The 16,115-nt window shown below is 41.2% G+C and overlaps 1 protein-coding gene across 2 annotated transcripts in view; it reads left to right on the top strand.

The window, feature by feature from the left end:
* Positions 1–16,115, top strand: part of flt1 (fms related receptor tyrosine kinase 1) — a 40,522-nt gene that overhangs the window by 2,984 nt on the left and 21,423 nt on the right. The window contains exons 2-11 of one of the 2 annotated variants that reach the window (XM_034862712.1): positions 227–323; positions 1,384–1,589; positions 4,313–4,437; positions 8,127–8,292; positions 8,454–8,590; positions 10,895–11,066; positions 11,199–11,316; positions 11,621–11,790; positions 11,892–12,039; positions 14,097–15,718. In XM_034862712.1, the coding sequence (XP_034718603.1) occupies positions 227–323; positions 1,384–1,589; positions 4,313–4,437; positions 8,127–8,292; positions 8,454–8,590; positions 10,895–11,066; positions 11,199–11,316; positions 11,621–11,790; positions 11,892–12,039; positions 14,097–14,118 (1,361 nt within the window). In that variant the 3' untranslated portion in view covers positions 14,119–15,718. Of the gene's footprint in view, positions 1–226; positions 324–1,383; positions 1,590–4,312; positions 4,438–8,126; positions 8,293–8,453; positions 8,591–10,894; positions 11,067–11,198; positions 11,317–11,620; positions 11,791–11,891; positions 12,040–14,096; positions 15,719–16,115 lie in introns of those variants that run through there. The other variant, XM_034862711.1, reaches the window with a different exon arrangement.

Raw genomic sequence — 16,115 nt, forward strand, 5'->3', positions numbered from 1 at the left:
TTTCAGAAAGTAAACATCCTGCCAGATGTCCCTAAAGAATACTGCATAATGAAGTCTTACGAGCTGAATTTGACCTCTGACCTCTCTGGAGATGTCCATATGTTGATGAATAAATCCTTATCACATTATAATGACTAGTATCTACCCATAGTCTAACTGGTTTAGTGATAGAGTTGCTAACACTACAAATGTCTTCTGATTTTCATCCTCTTTCCTGCCTCTGCAGACAAAGATCAAAAGGGGAAATACAGCGTTCCTATTCTGGATGTGAAAACCCGGCAGCTGGTCCTTAACATCAACCAGACACTACAGCTCAGCTGCAGGTGAGTTTAAGGTAGATAGATCCAGGCCATGAAAACCTTAATTTGGGCAACGGTGAAGCATAGCAATCACAATAATTGATACATGTGAATTAAAGCAAACACACCCCTTTAACATACCCATCTTTAAGTCTTAACAACTTAGCATTAATATAAAAGTATTTTCCAAAATCACCACCAAGACTCTTATTAGAATGTAATGGTAGACATCAAGAAGAGGTAGAAGCAATTTTCTGACGTTTTTACCGATTTAAATCTTTACTGCTAAGAGATTTGCAACATTAAATAACATGGTAACAAAGAACATTCACATGCATTCTTATTGATGGATTCATTTGTAGCTACAGATAGTCATTTCTGTTTTGACGCTTGTAAAATGTAAATTCTCCCCATTGTCCTTCCAGGTGTGCTTCTTGTACTCTCAGTATATTAGTCATATATATATGTATATTCTATTTTGTTCAGCAGTTACTGCCCAGTGGTGCTGTGTCATGGAAGTTTTTTGTCCCCGGCTCCTTTTAAAATCTTTTTTACTTGCATTTGAGAGTATTGAGTTTCCACACTCAAAACAAAAAAACAACAAAATTAGGAGAGCTCCACTTTCACAGCTGCACTTTGATATGGCTCTTTGTAGTTTTTGCTTATTTAAAGCCAATGTACTTGCACTTACTACTTGTTGACTGAGTTTGTAACTTCAGGGTTGAGAGCACCTAATTGGAAGTTGCTTTGGATAAAGGCGTCAGCTAACTGACATGTGATGTAATGAAACGTAAAAGAAACTAAAACATGAGTAACCGTCACAGCATCTGCATTAGCAGAATGGGTATGTACATGCAAACATGGCCAAGTTTTGGCGACCCTGGTAGCTCTTGAGTACCATTAAGGCTAACTGCAGTGGCACAGGTTTGAGTCCAGTCCAGGACCCCTTTGCAGCATGTCTTCCCCTCTCTCTCCCATGCCTTTTACCGTCTGTCTCTCTCACTATCAAATAAAGCAGTAATGCCAAAAATATAATCTTTGCAGACATTGTTTTCTAAGCAAACTCTTTGTCACTTTTGACCAGGGGTCGCTGGGAGCTGACATGGGCGTTCCCATCAGGTTTGACCAAAGATCAGGTGCAAGTGGAGGAGTCTCGCTGTGGGAGGACAAGCCAGCAGTATTGCAGTCGTTTGATGGTCATCAGCACCCAGACCCAGCACACTGGCTTTTTCCTCTGCAGATACCGACACCGAACTCAAAAACAGACCTCCATCTATGTATATGTCACATGTAAGACACCGCTGCATGGGGTCAAAAGAACAGCACTTATTTTCCTTCTTTCTAGCTGCAGTCATTGAGCCGCCCCTCACGCCTTTACCCCCTTATGCATATTGTTTACATCCCCAGGTTAAACAGGATGCGATGGGTGCTAAATACAGACCAATGCCAGAGAGCCAATTATATCCAAACACTTTTTGTCCCAACAACATATCCTTCAAGACGACTCTGGCACAGTTTCACCCCCCTTAATCTCCTCTTCTTTTTTTCAACCTGGGCCTACCTCCCTGTTGTCTATATATAAATCCTTTTTTTTTACTTTCGTTTACGTGCTACCTCGAGGCCAGGAATAGCCCAGCTGCTGAAAGGCTCAGGCTTGGGCAGAGTTTCCCAGGGCATCAGCCTTATCTGCTCTGCTCAGCTTCGCTTGAAGCATCCTGTGCTTGGGGGAGGAAGGGAAGAGCTTGATGGGGGTGTGCTGGGAGGGGATGTTGCTGTGTCTCTACAAGGTGGTAGTGGGGAGGTGTGTTGAAGTGTGTGTATGTGTGTGTGTGTGTTTGAGGAACTGAGAAGGATAATATGAAGGCCAGTGGCTCAGTGGTATCATGGGGCAGAGGAGGCGCGATGTCTACCCGGCCCGCTCCTCCCTGTCCTGAAGGGTGGCGCTAGTCGGGCTGGGCTGTGCCGGGCAAGGAGCTAGGCTGGAGGCCAGGGTCACAGGGCACGCTACTGTTTGGCCAACAGGACCCTCGGGGGCCATCAATTGCTCAGGTCACCATGTCCATTAAGTGCCAGACTTGGCCTGCGGCTCTTCTCAGACGTTGCCTCCCTCCCTGAGTCCTCTATTAGGAATCAAAGCAAGAGAAGGAAGCCCTCAGTCCGTTAGTCCTTTGGGTACTTTTGTTTGAATGTTCAGAGATTTGCTTCTTGAATAACACCCTACGGTAACAAACAATTCAGTGAGCAACACCCAGACTTTTCAATGGCACCAAACTATTACAGTAGTCGAGCTGGGAGGAGAAAGTTCAGCGAGGCCGTTTGATGTTTCTAAACAATCTATGTGTTTATTGTTGACTGCAGGCTGTCGTTTGCTGAATCGTTATTGAATGAATGGGTGTGGAGAACAGAGTATGTTTAGGAGTGTGTCTGTTTGTTTTTGTTTGTTGCTGAGATTGATACTTGGGAGTGTGTATGTTTGTTTGTGTGTTTGTGCATAAAAGCAGGTGATTTGTTTTCTTTCCTTTCTGTGTGTGCATGAAATTAAGGGGTCAGTTCACAGAAAATTACAGTAAAAAACGTATTTTCTCACTCAGGGAGGTCATTTCCACTGCAGGACTAGCCCCCCTGACTTTTAAAAATATTATTCTTGTCCCCTTCACTTTTATTGTTTCAAGTTTATTTTCTTAGTGAGTAGATGGGCTTTTGTGCCCTGGGTTTTGCCTCTTAGCCTTTATAAAGGCTGTCCTAATTTACTGTTGAAGGCTAATGGACCTGTGTGTGGCCTGAAATACTTTTCGAAAACTGTATCTAGGGGTGCTCAAAGAAAATGCAAATGTTTTTCTTAGTTTAAAAAGAAGAAAAAAATATGAGATATAAGATAAAATAGTGAAGCACAGCACACTTGTGCTGTGCTTCAATATATCTTAAAGTACAGTACTTCACCACAAGTCACCCCAAGTCACACGTTAGAGAATAGATGCCAAAACACCACCCACCCCCACACACACACACGCACACACACACACTTCTGAAACCAAACTTGCAATGCTGATTTTAAGACTTTTGAGATATTTATCTTTTTCTAATTTCTATGTACAACAGCAGCATCTTTTTTCTAAAACTGTCTCCGTTTAGAACTTTTCAATGGAACTATTCTCTATTATAGAAATATTTTTCATAAAAACTGTTGGCAGTTAAATTGGTGGATTATCCAGAGTAACCAATTTCTGGAAAGAGATTTTCTCGTTGAATTTTTAAAAATGTTTCAATGCTGTTACAGCTGCATTGGGTAGAAAGCAAAAACAAACACCAGAATTTGTAGTAGAGTGAGACATCTTCTTGCGGCTCTCCCTCTCCCCTCTGTTGCAGGAGCTTATGCATGTGCAGAACCGCTAGAAGGAACACTCTCTCTTTCTGAAATGACCTGGTTGGTCCGAGTCTCATGTCACAGGTTAGATTTTCTAAAGCCTGAAAAGCTAGGAAAGGTTCTTTCCATGATGTCTTGAAAGGTTATTATGAAGTTTTTGCCCAATGTTGCCAAAAAATAATTTTTCTACCACAGCTTTAAAGTCTTATACCTAATTGTATTCACCTCCTAGTATGGAGGCAGAAATATCAGAAATGAATAGAGCTGAGACAATGAAGTGATAAGTCCATCTACAAAACGTTTACATGCACTAATTTGGACAATTGATTCAACGATCCCTGTTCTTTTTCTAGCAAATCAAATCAACAATTCTCTGTTTCTAGCTTCTTAGGATTTTCAGATTTCTCTCTCTCTCTCTCTCTCTCTCTCTCTCTTTTATATCACTGGATATATTATATATTTTGGTTTGGTTGTAGAAAACAAGACATTTGAAGATGTCAACTTGTGTTCCGAAAAGCTGTAATGGGCATTTTTCTGTCCTTTAATTTGTAGACATGGTGGTATACTTTACATTATGTGATGTTAAAAAGAGTCATGATTATTGTTGTATGTACCCAATGTGTCCCTGACCGCAGTGTTTGGGTTTCAGACAGCCAGCAGCCATTTGTGGAACATCCGGGTATGAGCCCAGATGTGTTGTACATGAAGGAGAAGCAGCCACTGGTCATCCCCTGCCGGGTCACCCACCCTAACGCCACCACCACATTGGTCAAGGTCAGTGCAGGAATATGAATATATGAATAAACTGATAAATGACAGTTTGAATGTCTTTATAAATTCATGTTTGGGTGCAGAGATCTGCTGTGCATCATAATCGCCACATGTAGTAAGTGTATATTTCTCTTCCCAATCACACCACTCGCATTCTCTGCACATTATGACTTCCCAGTTTTTTTTTTTCAGTGTTCACATATGCACACAATGCACTGTCCCGTTGTTTCCCCCTCTCCAGATCATTCGCCACATTGTTCTTATCTTGGCAGCCATTTCTCTGTGGCGTGTGGGTCCATTTGTTTGTGTCCGTCTGCGGATATGTGTGAAAGTGTGTGCGGATATGGTAGTGAGTGTTGGTGCTTGAGTGCTGAGTGAGGGGGCAGAGAGTGTTACTAAGTGCAAAGCGGAGCATTTAGAGTGCTTGTTGTCTGCATTTGTGTCTGCTTTTGTATCTTGCTGTTGCTGTATGGCTGTTATTTGCCTGGGAATGAAGCAAAACCACCTGTTAGCTCAAATCTACAAGAAAACCTTCTGCTCAAAGATGCCCCTTGCACTGTTTCTACCTCTGGAGACAGGACATTGGGCTTGGAGTGCCCCTTTGGCCCCTGGCCAGCCTCACTTCCCACATCTCATCCTCCACCTCTTGTAGTAGGAATCCTGGCTGCCAACTTCCCCCAACTGATGCTTTAAACAGCTGGTTTGTCAGAAGGAGGAAGCAGAGGTAGCTACTGTTGACCCCAATAGATCAAAGTGAAGAAAATTCCCTTTAATCACTAATGCTGATCATTAATATGACAGCCTGTGCATGACTGCGGGAAGCTTATTATAATATAAGTACAATAAAGTAGTTGTTAAACATCCAGAAGGCTCTTGACCAGAGTACAAGTAGGTATTATTTGCCCTAGACACTCCAACAATTTAGTATTGCACTTCTATAACTTTTAATGACTTACAAGTGCCAGATTAAACAGAATGGGCAATATTGTTGCAGGATTTTCTGACTCTTAGCTCCTAGTAAGGTTTAAAGTTACATCCTAGCTCCTACCCTTCCCATTATACAACTCTAAACTTTGTTAGACCCTCTCTGTCTGGCAAATGTATTTCAAACTCACCACACAATTTCTTTTAACATATGTTATATCAAAAGTCTGAGGATTACATTAGTTATTACAATTCATCCTGAGGTGGAACATTCATGTCTGAACTAAATTTCCTGTGAATCCATCCCATAGTTGTCGAAACATTATACTCAAAACTACAAATGTGAACCTCGTGTTAGGCAAGAGGAACAGTCAGGCATGATCAAAGGCGGAAGGATTTATCCTGGTCCGAATTAAATTAGTTGGAAATCCATTTAATGGTTGTTGAGATATTTCAGTCTGAATCAAAGTGATGGATGGAATTAAAGACAATAGGAAAGCTGCTATTTTTGGGATCCAGGAAGTGCCAAACATCATTTGGAGCATCCAGACCATGCATGACATGTCCTACTAATTCTATCTGTGATCTGGTCCTTAAAAAAACATGGCTGGATACCAACACACACATGTGTTTTTTGTCTAGCTTCCATCACCTCACAAATGGAATCTCAATAGTAATTATTCTAAAAATAGCTGTCCTCCTCCTTTGTTTCCTTTTTTTTAAACCTATACTGGCCCAACCAGAAATCCACTGCCTGTCACACTCCCCTCTGGAGTGTTTTTTTCCTGGAAGGATTTTGCACTTTGTCTGGATCTCTAATATGACCCTTCTCAGTGGGAACAATACCCAGGAGGCTCTGCTCTCTTGCTCTCACTGAAAGTGACCAGGAGGCCCGGGATGACGGGGTCAACCTGGGGTTCCAGTCTAAATGTCTATATCCTGTAGTAACAGGATGCAAGGAGATGGACTGGAGTCACGTTTCTCATGTCCTGACTCCTTTTACTCATTTGCTCCTCCTGTTTCTCCACCTCCACCTTTGCATAACCTCCATGTAGGTTTGCTGGATGAAGGTTAGTGTGGCGGAGAGGGTACTAAGGGCACTCAGACGGGGGGGGTTGTGAGTTAATTTGGTTTGGACAGAACGGTGGAAAGCATCTACTTTACAGAATGGAGAGAGGAGGAGGAGGAGGAGCTCAGTGGCGTCTGAGAAGATTGCCTCATTCTGGGAGGGGGGATATCAGCCAGTTCACACTGGGGGTGCAGGAGTGGTGGGAAGTGTGTGTGGGGTGGTTGTGGGTGGGGGGGTCCACCTGTTCCCTTGAGAGTGGGTGGGAGGCTTCCAGTGTGTCACAGAAATTCTAGTAAACATTTCCTTGAAGCTGCCTCTGAGAAAACAACAAGGTTACAATAGTGTCCATGTCAAGGTAGCCAAGTATTATGAAACCAACACTGTGAGAATACAGGCAGCATCATCTGGGGCTTCTTTTGACATATTTTACTCTCTAATCCCAAACTGTCTTAATACAACCTGAGGTGGATTAGTCCAGTAAAGGTGAGCTGGATTTGAGCTCCTGGAACAGGTAAAAATAAAATAAACAGCATGTCCAGACACTTTGAATATTTGTAATGAGGTCTATGCATTAACCCTTGTGTGTTTTTTCGGGTCTGTGGGACCTGTTTTCAATGTATGCTAAAAGATAAATTATGCTACACACACACACACACATCACTATTACACATGAGGTGTTCGGGTCTACTGGACCAGAGTGTATTTAAAATGCAGGTGCTATGACACTATGTTGTCTTTCTGCACCTGCTATTCCCACACAAAGTTGCAAAACTGTTAAATTTCAACTACTTTCACCTGTTCTGATTAAGTTCTATGAAATAAGCACCAATAATGATCAAAAATATTGGAATAATTGAATTTCCTTTTTTTCTTACAAAAAACAAAAACGATTGTATGATTATAAATGTAATCTGACAAGGGTAAAAGGTAAATATTAACTATAAATGATGTGTATATATCATTGGTAATTAAGCTAAAGTAACATCTGTTAAGTATTTTTAGATATATAGTTATGGCTGAATTGATTTAAAAACCTAATAATGTGGCGGGTCCACCAGCCCCGGGAACATTGGCTGTATAACAAAAATATGAACACCACACAATGGTTTAAATGATTTAGTCGCAGTATTGTAAAAACACAAAATACAGCTTTGTGAGGAAAATCTTCAAATACGGTGTCATTTTAAATTCAACATTCAGGGACTTGTTTGCAGTTTTATGAAGACTTGTGCCTTCACTTGAGACTTAAAAATGTACTTGGACTTGTTTAATAGTATTTAAGACTTGAGGTCCATTTAGTAGCTGTTGTGGAGTTTTCAATCCTACTTGAGATTTGACTCCAACTATAAAGACTGTGGATTTTTTGTTGGCATTTATTCCTTGTTTTGGGGGGCAGAGGCAATGCATCTTGGGGTTTATTTTCTCTCTGGCAGTAAATAATGCAGATGAATGGATTTTTCTCCTATATATTTTCACAGGTAGTGTTGCACATCCCATGATCATGTTCTTCACAATTTGCAATGTTTTAATGTGTAATCATTTGGATGGTTTTCTGTAGCTTGTTCCTTTATTTCTCCACCTGCAAAGTACAAGTAGGCTGTGTGAGATTTCAGAATGGTGTAAGTGTGTCCTTGTTGTTATGTGTGTGGTAGAGTGAGACATTTGATGGGTGTTGTCTTCCTGCTCCCTTTTCCCACAGTTCCCCGACCACAGCCTGAGTCCAGACCAGAGGAACATCATCTGGAACAGCAAGCAGGGCTTCACCATCAGAACTCCTACCTTCTATTACATTGGCCTCTTCTACTGCCAGACAATCACTGATGGTGTCACACACAACTCACGTAGATACTTTGTACACAGACCAGGTCAGCAGTGTACAAATTCCTTTTAGCAAATACCTCCCACATAAACATGCATGTACAGTATGTCTCAGTGGTGTCTATGCAAAAACCCTAGTCCACTTCGACTATATATTTACAGTATATATATTTTAACCATAACAATAATTTTTTCTTTCTTGTCACAGTGAGTAACATCATGGAGGTCTACCTGAACAGCAGTGGCCCTGTGCAGGCCCTGAAAGGAGAGAGACTAGTTTTGAACTGTACTGCCACCGGGGAGTTGAACACCAGAGTCAACATCACCTGGGACTACCCCGGAAAGGTCAGCCCTGAATCAAAAGTCTGCAGAGACAAATTACCTTTGACAGGGACTGAGCAGGAGTGTATAATTCTGTTAACAGGCAGTTCCTATTCAAGTAAACAGACTAGTTATTTTAATTGATATTTAAAAGTAGGAAATACTTCTTTAAAAGTCTGGTTAGTAAACCATTTCAAAAAAATCCACAAAAAGTGCACAATTTAAAGAAAGCAAGATGACTCTCCATTTCCTATCAATCAATACACTTCAGTTGTTAAAGGCTCGCCAAAGCTTTTTACGTTGCTATGGATGTTATCTTAACTGAAGTATTTGTGCTACCATTACCACTTTCTAATAAGGCAGAGGGGTTTATTAGTCTATAACCACAACCTTCCATTTCCGGGATTTCCCCGTTGACCGCAGGAAATTTCGCCATATGTCCATCTTTTTGGCCGGATGTTCAGCTTTCTTTATGATTTTGAACTCTGATGGATTTATGAGGACTATGGTTAACTGCTCCTCGGAGTTCTGCAGGGTAAAAAAGGTCTGTCCAATCTTAGTTTTATGTTGCACGACTACAAAAGCTTTTGAAGGTACACATTTTCCACCAAAACAACCCAACGCAAGGCTAATTTGCAGTGGCACCGCGGCTCCATGCGACATTTAGCACCGCCCATGGCGATTGTGATTGGTTTAAAGAAATGCCAATAAACCAAAGCATCCCGTAAGGCTGTGTGAACTAGCCAGACCCTCCTTCACAGCGCTGTGGAGGAAGGTCTGACAAAGCGAGACTAGGGGTTTATTAATTGTGACTATGACTAGCACTACTTAATAAATAATTTATAAGAGCTTTAAAGATTAGCAAGAAACCATTTGAATGGCCACCCTTTTGTTTTATTCAGATTGTAAAAAAATGTTACCAGACAGTTTGACTACATGCTTTTCCATTATTAATTCAATTCAATTCAATTCAATTTTATTTATAGTATCAATTGTATTATATATTATAGATCTATCAGTTAACACATTAACTTGATAGATCATTGTAATCAAAGAACCCTTTATTAATTACTTGCCCTTTTAGAGGCTTTTAAGTAAGTCATTTATAAAGGCTTGTGGATTTCCGACAAATAATAAAATACTTTTTTAATATTAACAATACTCTTAGAAGAGAAAAATTGGGGGTAGAGTGAATGGATGAATCTAAGACTTTCATTAAGGGAACTGGAATTGAGTTTGTTGATGAACAGTATAAGTATCTGGGAACCGTCATCGATGAATCGTAATGCAGTCTGTAAGAGAGGATAGCAACATTTGTACTTCCTTAGGAAGTTAAACACTTTTAATGTAGACAAGAAAATTATGTATTTATTTATAAGTCCTTTATTTAATCTGTTTATACTTGTGCCATAATTGCATGGTACAGGAACCTGAACATCAGGGACAAAAAAAAAACTCAGCCATATTGTAAAGGTGTCTGGCAAGGTGACAGGTTTCCCACAATCCCCCTTGATGGTTATTTTTGACCAGCAAGTACTTTGGAACGCCTGGTCTATATTGGACTGTACAAACCACCCCCTTCACTCGGGGTCCATAGCATTCCCCTCAGGTTGCAGATTTAAAGTACCCTGGTGCAAGAGCAGTGGGAGTAAAAACTCTTTTGTTCCACGTGCAACAACTCAGCTTAATTTGCATATGTAATGTAGTACTTTCTTTTCTTTCTATTTTATGTTTCTAGAGAGTGCTCCAGTCATGATAAATGGTGTTGTGTGTTTTACATACAGGAAACGCATGTCTTTGTAGTGTTGTCCTCTCTATTTGCATGTTGTTTGAATGTGTTTCTTTTTATCTTTCACGCCTGACTGCATATTAAGTTCCCCATTTGGAATAATAAAGGGACTGTACTGAACTGAACTGGATAACATGCAACATCAAGTTGCATGTTAACAACAACAATTTAAGCTACGCAAGATGAGGATGTAAATTGTCTTTTTGAGGATATTAGTTGTCTTTATTGATGCCGTATTAGAGTCCGACCTGCGGCCCTTTGCTGCGTGTCATCCCCCATCTCTCTCTCCCCCTTTCATGCCTATCAACTGTATTAAAGGGGAAAAGCCCCAAAAATAATCATTAAAAAAAGAACATACATACCTTAAATAAAAAATAAGAAACGCAAATGTGAAAAATTTAGTCAAGAGGTAACATGCTGCACTGTTGGTTAAAAAAGTTCCCAGCACATGGGTTCAGAGATTTTTAAAATAGCTTTTAGAACACACAGATGAGTCTTCGGTGTTAATTCTGTGGCTCTTTTTCTCTCTGCACCTTCAGAATAACAACACAGGCTCCATGTCCAAGAGGCTCCTGAAACACAGAACGCACATGTTGTTCTACAATATTCTGACCATCCCAAAGCTCCAGCGTTCAGACCGAGGCCTCTACACATGCCACGTGACCAGTGGGGAAAAACACAAACAACAGAAAGTCACTGTTACAGTCCATGGTGAGTGTCTTCCACTGAAACTCCCTGACATTTATGTGATTCAACCGAAGTTGATGTCACAACAGCGATCAAAGTTTTCCATTAGCTTTCTTAATCTTACACAAATATGTGCATGTTGTTCTTAAATTTTAGACCGTCCGTTTATTCGCCTGAAGTCCAGACATGGATCTACGATGGAGGCGCAGGCAGGACAGAAATCTTATAGAATCTCTCCCAAACTACGAGCGTTCCCTGCCCCTGCAGTCATCTGGTAAGAGATCCCCTTGATCCTTTCAATTACATTTTTTTTGTTTGCCTCCCTTTCCTAATGTCTAAATAAAGACTGTATCTATTTTAATCTCTGGCGCACTTTCACAACACAATTTCCATTGAAAGGCCTTGGAAGGATGTTTGTTTTAGCAAGCAAGCATTGCTCATCTTGTTTAGTAATTAAAATTATTGAAATCATTCAGTCATTTTAGACTTTCAAATAATTTTCCTCCTTTAAACGTTGGTTTATACTGACAAATACACAGTCCCTGAAACTTTGCTCAGAGGTCTTTTTTTTCTGACAGGTTGAAGGATGGCATGGTGGCAGCAGAGCAATGCTCCCGATATCACATGGATGGGAATTCCCTTGTGATCCGGGATGTGGCAGAGGAGGATGCTGGGAAGTACACTGTCCTGGTACAAATCCAGGAACATGGACTCTACCAGAATCTTACGCTCACTCTTGTGGTCAATGGTGAGAAATTAAATTCTTCACCCACCAACGACCTTTGGCCTTGTCTTAGACTTCCCTCAGTGTTAAAAAGTTTGTGTTTATTTGGGTTTCTTGTCTGACAGTGAGTCCTCAGATAGGGGAGAAAGCGGTGTCGTTGCAGGACCCGGGCTCGGTGCCACGGGGGAGCAGACAAGCACTCCACTGCACATCCCATGGAGTGCCTCCTCCACACATCCAGTGGCTATGGCATCCCTGCCCATCCAAAGGCCTGTAAGTAGCCCAGAAGACTAACTGCAGTGCAGTGTGCATATTAAAATTCTGCCTCCACAATGAGCTGTAAACCATTTAAAATTGCACCAGCTGGAATGAGCTTCAATATAGTATAAAAGTCTTCGAACCTTCCTTCAGAAAATAGTACTACTTAAATATTTGATTTTAATAAACTCAGTACGTTGCAACATCAAACACACATACACACAGACACACACACACACACACACATTTTTTTAATTGAATATACAGTATATATATATATATATATATATATATATATATATATATATATACTGTATATATACTGTATATTAAATTAAATCATTTTTTTTTATAATGTCAACGCCCTAATGTTGCAAACATCACAACAAATGATGTCCTGCTTTGTTTGGTGGTGGTGGGGGTGGTGTGTGTGTGTGTGTGTGTGTGTGTGTGATTTTTAAAAAATGAGACATGTTTTGTCTATTTCAGCATGGGTTCAGACAGCATTTCCTTCTTGTAACCAGAACAGATGCCTTTGGGGTCCTTTTGTGTGCGCGAATGTGTGAACATGTGTGTGCGTTTATGAGGGTGTGTGTGTGTGTGTGTGTGTGTGTTTGTGTGTGTGTGTGTGTGTATATATTTATATATACGTATATATACATTTATATATACATATTTGTATGTGTCTCATCATGTCTACGTTTATATGTTTGCTTAATTTTGCAACTCTTTCATGTTTGTTCTCTTACTGTCTGTGTTTCCATTTTCATATGTTTGTATAAGTGTATACAAATGTGTAGTGTGTGTGTGTGTGTGTGTGTGTGTGTGTGTGTGTGTGTGCCTGGTGCATTCACAGACAGTACACAGCGTATCTTAGACTTGAAAGGACAGAGAAAAAAAAACACACTTCAATAGAAGCCAGTTCCGTGCTCTCAGTCACGATTTGTTGGTTTCTAAATCAAACGCTATGATTTAATTAATTTCCTGTCCAGGACACAGGGTAAGAGGCCTGTTTATTATTTTGATTGCACACTGCATCCTGTGATGCCTTTTCTTATATCTGACACACACACTATATATAAAGTTCTCATGAGAAATGGCCCAACCCAATGATGCCGAGGGACAACAGTCATTTGGTCAACAACACACACGAGTACTCAAGCAGGCACTTGGCAGAAACATTGATTGAGTTGTTCTTGGAGGTCAGACACTTATTGTGTTGCATATGACCATGTCAGAAAGGTTAAGTATTACCTGAGAGCACCACAGCAGCCGCCCATACTCTATTCCCCCTCTGAGACTCACTGACATCATCAGTGTACTTGACCCTTAACACCAGTACTCTCAAATGGCGCCATGCGGTGGTGCCTCCAGTGTGGTTAAATCCGTCCGTCTCTGCCAAATGTAACCTACACAATGTACATCAACATCTCTTTATCACCAGCTGGTGAAGCTTAAACTAATCTGATATTTAATCTGAATATAGGTAGAATGACATAAACTCTTTATCCTGCAGAAATTTCAACCTTTACCTAGTTGATCTGTTGCATATTTGGAAAATACATAGATTTACATATAATACATATAGATTTTCAGGTAAAAACTAAAATGAGATGTTGCTTCTGTACCTAATTATGGTTTCATAGTGTTGACGCACAGAATGTATGAGAGCAGAGTTGATCTTGTTTCATCATGATGAGAGTCACATGCAATCTGCAAATGAGGAAAAACTGCCAAAACCCAAATTTATAATTAATTTGATGATTCAGTGCTTGATAAATTGATTGAAATTGATTCTGTTTGGGTCGTTAGTCACATTTCAATTTGAAATTTCATTCTATAAATTATACAAACAATTTGACTTGAACGAAAACAATTCACTGAAGCACTGAAGCTGAAGTTTATTGACATTGAGGAACTTAAGTATAGTTGTACAGTTATGTTCCAGCAGATTACATTTGGTCTCTTCACTGGATTTATGGTCCTTTGTAAAGCTCTGTTCTGGTTCGCATTGAGTGTATTTCTTTAGTTAGTTTTTGGCTGGATCCTCACAAGGCCCTTGTTCTTTGCAGCCCGGCTGCACCACAAGCCTGACGCTGCGCTGGAGGAGGCCCAGGGACAGTGGACCAGGCTGGGCCAGGCTGATGGGGGGCCTCACGCCTGGGCCCTGGGCCACTCCTGGGTCTGGCCCTGGGAACCATAGCGCTCTTATCTGTCCTGGGCAGGAGGCGCACTGGGCTTCCTGTGCAAAAATCAGAGCGCTTTTCCTCTAGTTGTTTGGCTTCCTCTCCGACGCGAGACGCTTCCCAGCAGCGTGATTGTCCCTTCGTCTTCAAACGTGGCACAGTCCGCTTCCTCAAGAGCTTGATCTATTCTTGAGAGCCCCCCTCCCACACACCCCTTCCCCCAACTCTGCTGCCCCCACACATACATCTCCAACCCCTTCCCTCACCAGCTTTGCCCTTCACCCCAACCAAGCATCAAGAACCACTCCCCATTGCCTCCCACGCTGGACCCCATCCCCTCCACCACCACCTCTACACACTCATCAGTGCTTCTCCACAGCAACCAGAACCCTCAGTGACATTACCAGTGATCCCATGTGATGATCCTGTGCTTGCTAAACTGATGTGGGAAGTGACTTGAAACACTGCTGAGCAGTGAAAGACCAGGAGACAAAGGAAACAAGGGGGAAAATTAGCCACATCACTTAGGATATAAGGACACCTGCTTTACTGATTATTTATTTCCTTTATTTCCCCAATTTAAGTCATCCCCTTGCACCCAGCCATGCTGTAGGTCATGCTTTTTACATTTCACAGACATTTTGAGCCAGAAGAAGTGCAATTCCATACATCCACCAGCCACATTTCTGGAGCTGCTTTGCTTGTTTGTTTGTGTCCTAGAGTGGTACTATAATGGGTGCATGAACCGTGCCTGTCCCAAGCCCTAATCTGATTCTGACATCCACAAAAGCTGTGAGTTTCTTTTCCGATTTCTTAGCCACTGGTAGAAGGTCAAATGTGCTCACCTTGGACGGTGAAAACAGGAGAGAGGACAAGCTTTGTGTTGTTCACTATGGGATGCCTACAGTTCTCTGTTAAAGACTGACAGTCAGCAGACACCTACCATGTAGGAAGTCTCCACAGACCAGAGACTATGACCACCCTCTATCATGTTATGTCATCCTGTGTCGTCCAGTGTTATCCCTGTCAAAATGTCTTGTTTGTCAAATGATGTCAGTATAACAGCCTTGTTTTCTTTTTTATTGAAACTTTATTAATGGAAAGAAGCTTCCGCACACTCAAAAATTAATTAAAACCTAATGTATGAGTGCTAAGTGTTTTAGTAAAGTCCACATCTACTGTGTGTGTGTGCGTGTGTGTGTGTGTGCGTGCGTGCGTGCGTGCGTGCGTGCGTGCGTGGGTGCCTGCCTGCCTGCGTGTGTATGTGTGTGTGTATGCCCGCGCGTGTGCGTGTGCGTGCACATTCTACGGGTGTCTGCCAATGTGATCCATTCCTTGTATACAGATGTTCTATGAGTAATATATGAATCTAATATTTAATAATTTTATACAACTAACTTACATATGACAAATGACAATATTTGCCAACTTTGTATGAATCTGTATTGAAGTGTTATATCAGTTGTTTGTATTTTTGCATTAAACTTTGCTTATATTTGTGTCTCGGTTTATACTGCAGTGTGGTTATTTTGGGGTTGAGACTGAAACGGACAGGGACAGCGGTAAAAGTGTATTTTAGGTAGTGAAACAACACAGGAAAAAAAGCCAGAAGTGATCCCCGCTGATACACAACTCATTAATATTTCCAGGCGGATGTTGCTCACCTTGTTCGCAGGCACACACTGTGTGAATGTGGTTGTGGTATGACTGTGTACGTGTGAATTTTTGTTATCTGTTTCTAATCAAATGTATGTCCACTCATCTATCTGACTTATCAGATTTGTGTGTGTAAGTGAAAGTTGAGTGAGAACGCTTTGAGTGAGAAAGCTTTTTCTGTGTGTGTGTGTGTGTGTGTGTGTGTGTGTGTGTGTGTGTGTGTGTGTGTGTGTGTGTGTGTGTGTGTGT

This window comes from Etheostoma cragini, chromosome 22 (genome assembly GCF_013103735.1).
Source record: "Etheostoma cragini isolate CJK2018 chromosome 22, CSU_Ecrag_1.0, whole genome shotgun sequence".
Taxonomy (NCBI): Eukaryota; Metazoa; Chordata; class Actinopteri; order Perciformes; family Percidae; genus Etheostoma; species Etheostoma cragini.